A 5,836-nucleotide genomic window follows, 5' to 3' on the forward strand; every position below is an offset into this window, starting at 1 on the left:
TGGATTGTGGCATGTTGGATTGGGGCATGTTGGATTGGGGCATGTTGGGTTGGGGCATGTTGGGTTGGGGCATGTTGGGTTGGGGTATGTCGGATTGGGGCATGTCAGGTTGGGGCATGTCTGATTGGGGCATGTCGGGTTGTGGCATGTTGGGTTGGGGCATGTTGGATTGCTTTTTGAGAACTTTTAGCAAACATTTAGCTCTTTAACCTTCAAGTTGCTCTAGTAGGAGCCAGCAGAATTGACAAAAGATTTCTGGATTGGTCTCGACATGCTTTTTTTTATGTTGAAATAACTACCTAAAATATTTACTTTTCATTTTTCTTTTTGTCAGTAAAGTATGAATTGAATTGAATTCCAAAATACTTTATTTGAATTCAACGTTGCAGTAACTCATAGGGTTTCTTTTTAACCACTTGTTATAGGTGTTGATAGCTGTTGGCAGAAAGGATCTTCTGTAGAGGTCTGTCTTGCACCAGATCTGGAGAGGCCTCTGACTGAAAAAGCTCTTTTGTTGTGAAGCAATCTTCTGAAGAGGATGCTCACTGTTTTCCATAATCTTCTTCTTTGTGAAATAATCTCAAGAAATAGAAAACTTATATTTTTAAAGATCTTTACCCAGCAAATGATGAAAGAGATCAAACTTTCCCCAACAGACTTATAGAAGATACCCAGCATAGTTTCTGTGGTGTGATATGATATTAGTATTCAGGAAAATAACAAAAACCTTCTTGTTATTCAGCCCTGTTGCTCTAAATTAGCAGATATGATCCTATTGAAAAGCTTTTAGGCTGTAACGCAACATTTCAAATGTCTCCACCTTTGTTTTTAAATATAAATTGCCTTTTAAATGTTGTATTACTCTTGTTTATGTCTTAATGTATTTTATACATACCCACAAACGCATCTCCAGAATAGCTAATGCTGGCTGTACAAGAGAGCAGACAAAAGCAAGAGTAGTAGGCTGAATTTCAATGCTAATTACACTGAAGCTATATAATTAGTACAAATGGATGTCAGAATTTTAGGTTTGAATGGTGTTTTAGTTAATTAGTGTTGTAATTACAAGAGCTCATTAACTTCTCTAACAGCCTCCTCTCCTTGTCGGAGCTTAACTTTGTATAGGTGGGCTGCTGAATGGGACAAAGTGTGTGTTTTTGTGTGTGTGTTAATGACTATGTTTGTTTATTAGGGACTGTTTAAGGGGTTGGGAGTGTGTTAGGCAGAGGTTAGAAGCAACTGAGGGAGTTTGGCTATTGGAGGTTGTTATTTGCTTGATTATATGTTGTTTCGGTCTCTTAGTATTCATTGTAACTAGTGGTGCTGGATTTTTTTATTCCTGTAAGTGGATTCAAGTGGTTGAGCATTTGTTCATATCTCTTCTCTGTCCATCCAGTCGAACTGAGATGCCTGACACCCCCCTGGATCTGCTGCAGCTACCTGAGAGCATAAGAGCAGAGCGACTCCGAGTTAGCTCGTCCCCCACTGATGGCTCTCCACAGGCCAGAGGTAGTGCACATTACCAGTCATGCCTGTAGAAAATACCTCCATGAAGAGTTCCGTACAAAAGCATTCATACTTTTTTTTTACTTTCTTGGAATTTGTCACGTTACCACCACAGAATTTTATGTGATAGACCAGCAAAATCTGGTGCATCTTTGTGAAGTAGATGGTAAAAAGGATGTTTTGTTTAAAAATGTTTTTGGTAAAGTCTTAAAGGTGGGCAAGCATTTCAATTCAGCTTGTTGTTATTCTAATATCCCTAAACAAAACAGTGAATTGTTTTCAGAAACAACCTAGATATGGGAGCCCTTTTGTTTATGAATACAGTGCATTTAATGAATGAAAATCTCAAAGTTCTGCGAAAGAACAAAAGTAAAGATAATAGCGAAACATTGAGCAACGAGAGAAAGAGAGTGGAAGGAAGTTTTAGAGCCTAATAGGCCACTGTCTTATAACTCGATCTTAACTGATCTAAAATGAGGCATGGAAGAAGACGGGGGTTGCAATTTGTCCACAATATTTGGGGCTTGACCATGGACTGCACCAAAATGTTGAGTCTAGAATCTGAAACTGAATTCTAAAATTAATGTCATTGCAATGAGGAAAGGACAGGGGTTAGATAGTCCCTCCTCTCAGCATCACTTAAAACTTTGCTTATGCATTTTTGCACAGTCTGAAGGCGATCCAGATAAACCCAGTTCCAGGAAGACACCACTACTAAAAATTACTTTTCTGTAAAAGGCCCAGAGAGACAGTCTAGTGGTAAAAAAGGTGAAGAAACTTAAAGCAGACTTAGGTTTTAAAGGAATATTCTATGCAATGAATATATGAACTACAACTTTTCAGTTCATGACATTTCATGGCTTTCCTTTGGATATGACAAGCTGAGCAAGGAGAGTGTTACTAAAAGATGTACATGGAGAGAGATCCAAAGCTCAGGAAAAGAATGTCCGAATAGGAAAACCTCTATTCATGAAAGAGGTGAACTGAAAGGAAATCATACACAGTTTGCTTTTTCTTTTTTTTTTTTCTTTTTCTCCAAGAAATGAAGATTTTGGCCAATTTCTAAAAGGGTGTGATGAGCAATATTATTAAGACATCACAATCACAAGAGACATGTAGGTGAAGGCATCGTTATGTGAGAATGGGTTTCTTAAAAAGTGTCAGGGAATACATGAACAGAAAAAAATGTGATGGAAGCTGCAAAACACTTAAGACAAGAACAGAGGTTTCACTTTCCAGCCAGACGGCAACCAGAACATGCCCCGAAAAGTACAGCTGTATGTTTTGGAGCCATTTGTTTGAATGGATCAATCAAGGTCCAAACATTAATCTAACTTTTAATCCCTGTGAATATTTTAACAAGACGTTCCTTATTCTCCATATAATCTGCATTAGTTTGGGTTATTTTGCATTAAACAATGATATTAGGTGTTTCTTCAAAGTCCAATTTTGGTAGATCCTCAAAAAGTACACAGTTATTGGCTGTGACTTGACAAATATGGAGGGTAAACAGTATCTCCTCTCCTCATTTGAATTCTTTTCCTTCTCAGGTCAAACATCTGTGAAGAGCTCAGCGGGAAAGAGTGACTCTGATAGCAAAGGTAGAGAGAAATTTGCTGCTCCTGCCGTCCAATCAGAGGACAGGAGGAAGCGCCTGCTGAGGTCTGACCATGAGGGAGCACCTCCTGAAAGTCGTCGTCGCCTGGAGGAACTTAGACACTCTGAGGAGGCTGTGTCTGCCTCCTCAGACTTAGCAAGTGAAAGCGAGGGGGATGAGGAGGAAGAACCAGACTGGGACCAGGGGGGAGACAGTGACAGACTGAAGCAGGAAGACAGCGGGGGAGGGGGTAAACAGAGCAGAGGAGGGGACACCCCAACCAGAGGAGACAGAGCAGGCAGGGTGCACAACGGGCGGGCTGTGATCCAGCAACTAAAGAGTGTGGTGACCCCGTCTACTATGCCAGGCAGTCCCACCATCAAAACTGAACATGAAGTCCTGACCACTGGAGGGCGCTGGGGGTCACACACGCAAACCTCAACCCCTCACACGCACACCTCTCAGCCCCAGCTGTCACATGCACACACACCGTCTAGTAGCTTAAACGGCGACAGCCCCACCACCCCAATCCCTGACTCCTCATCCAGCAGCGAAGCCCCGTCTAAAGGCTTGTTCACCCCTCCCTCTCCAGCCCTGTCCCCCGCCATGTCCGTGTCCTCCCCTCAGCCCCGTGAGGACAGGGCTGTTTCTGGGGTGGTCAGTCGCAGCGCGTCCGGTGGGGGAACGGGTAATGGCCCCGACTTCGAACTGCTCCAGAGACTGGCAGGCGGTGCAGCTGGACGGGTCCTCTTTCATCCCCTTGCTCTCGGCCCACAGGGCCCTCAGAGCCTATACGCCCCGAGCACTATCCGCTACGCTCCACCAGAGCTGCCCCCCTCCCACCACCATGGCACGGGGCACGGCGACGGCCTGCAGCTACGATCAGACCACCACAAGGGACCCCCACCGACCTTCTTCCCACACTTACAGCGGCTGGCCGGGCTACCACCCTTCAGTGGTTTCTCTCCCTCTGACAGCCCTTTCTCCTCTGGCCTGCCTTTCTGTATGAATGGATTGAGGGGAGCTGCAGGCACCGAGGAAGACTGAACCTCAATGGGATGAAGGAGAGGGGAGAAAATGAAAAATGCAGTGACATGACAGACTGAGAGACACTGAAAAGGGCATGAAGGACAGAAATGGCAGGGCACTAAGCCTCTAAGGACGTTACTAATTGGACAATGAGTTGAATAACTGCAATCTGAAAAATATGACATAAGAAATTTCCTCTGAACTAGTGACAGCAGCCTTCAAAGAAAACAGGACATGGACACATTTGACTGGTTGTCCCTAAAGACTCAAATCTCCGCAACAATAATTAACTCCGCTGTCTTTCTCTAGACAACCGCGTTGCTTTCTGTGTCTCTTCCACTTGGAGAAGCCATACTGTACATAGCTACAAACGAAACCACGAGGACCCTCAGCTTAAATCCATGTCACTTTTACTCCAGATAACCCAGCGGAACCAGTACAAGGAAGTGGAAAATGTGTCTAAAGGTTGAAAGAGACTTTTGGAGTACAAAGTTTTTATCATTGCAGTATAATAAAAAAAGAAATGTCTTTCACTCGGGATGAGAGTATCACTGTAAGTTTTCCCTTAATATAGATAGAGATGACCTTTTGATGTTTTCTATTTGATCTCTGAAAGATATTACAGAAGTGTTCATCAGTCAGCCATACTTAAAGCACAGTGTTGGGACAAAACCATGATTAATGTGGTCCCAGACATTCCAGTATATATCAAAGAGAGGAAAATGCATCAGACAGTTGTTAATTGAATATAAGAAGGTAAATCGTTTGACTAAGTGTTAATTATAGTATATTCTTTATGAAGCAGGGGCTGTGTTTGTGTATGAAAGCCATATTTTTTTTTCTTTATTTTCTTTTTATTTTAAACATTAATACATTGACATAGGATCTTTGAGTCCTAACAGACAAACTAGAATAGTTTTTTGGAGCATCTTCCAAGTATTTTCTTTCTTTTTATTTTGGGAGGAGTAAACTGAGGATGTTTCTGGGAGAAAATGGTACAGGACAGAATTGTTTTTGTCACCTGGACCTCTTGTGATTTTTAATGAGCACTTATTGAAAATTGTTCCGGTGTGAACTCAATGCACTTGGTGACTCGGATGTTTGATCCTGTTAAAACAGAAAGCAACAGAAGTGGTCGTTAATATTATAGACTGACCACAGAGCACTGAAGGAGGAGGGTTGGTGGTATTTGTGTAAAAAAGAAAAGAAAAAAAAAAGACAGGTCGATAAATAGACCCTCTGTGGTCATTAAAATATGACAATTTGAGGTCAATAAAAGGAAACAGTGAACTTGAGATAAGGATTTAAATCAAAGTAGAGGGCTCTCAACATTTATTAGCATCTCTGGTAAAGATGTGTAAATTAATTAATCTTTTAAATGTAACACACTAGCACAATAAACATCTACTTTTAATTTAAATGCTAATATTCATTTAGTTGTTTAGCAACAAAAGCATCCTGCTTTCTTTAGGTTCTTGTCTAAGAGCCAGGAATTGGCCTATGTAAGGTACTTAGATACACCAAGGTTTAAACATTTCAACTATTTCAAAAACACAAAGTGACTGTAATGTTATTTAGGCTTTTTTTGTTTTATGATCTGATGATATAAATGTTATCTCACCCCACTGCTGGCCAGCATGCTAAAGGAAGGTTACTATAACTTAATCTCACTTAGTGAGAATCTGCTCTTGGTAATTATAAAAA

At 41.4% G+C, this 5,836-nt stretch overlaps 1 protein-coding gene across 4 annotated transcripts in view; it reads left to right on the top strand.

Annotated features, from left to right (window-relative positions):
- The window catches only part of LOC107094181 (neuronal PAS domain-containing protein 1-like), a 65,086-nt gene extending 59,748 nt beyond the window's left edge, over positions 1-5,338 (top strand). For all 4 annotated transcript variants that reach the window (XM_015389627.1, XM_015389628.1, XM_015389629.1 and 1 more), the window contains exons 11-12: positions 1,397-1,509; positions 3,057-5,338. In XM_015389627.1, coding sequence (XP_015245113.1) covers positions 1,397-1,509; positions 3,057-4,150 — 1,207 coding nt within the window. In that variant the 3' untranslated portion in view covers positions 4,151-5,338. The remainder of the gene's footprint in view (positions 1-1,396; positions 1,510-3,056) is intronic.
- Positions 5,339-5,836: the final 498 nt, after the last annotated feature.

The sequence above is a fragment of the Cyprinodon variegatus genome, unplaced genomic scaffold (assembly GCF_000732505.1).
Source record: "Cyprinodon variegatus isolate N-32 unplaced genomic scaffold, C_variegatus-1.0 Scaffold468, whole genome shotgun sequence".
NCBI lineage: Eukaryota > Metazoa > Chordata > Actinopteri > Cyprinodontiformes > Cyprinodontidae > Cyprinodon > Cyprinodon variegatus.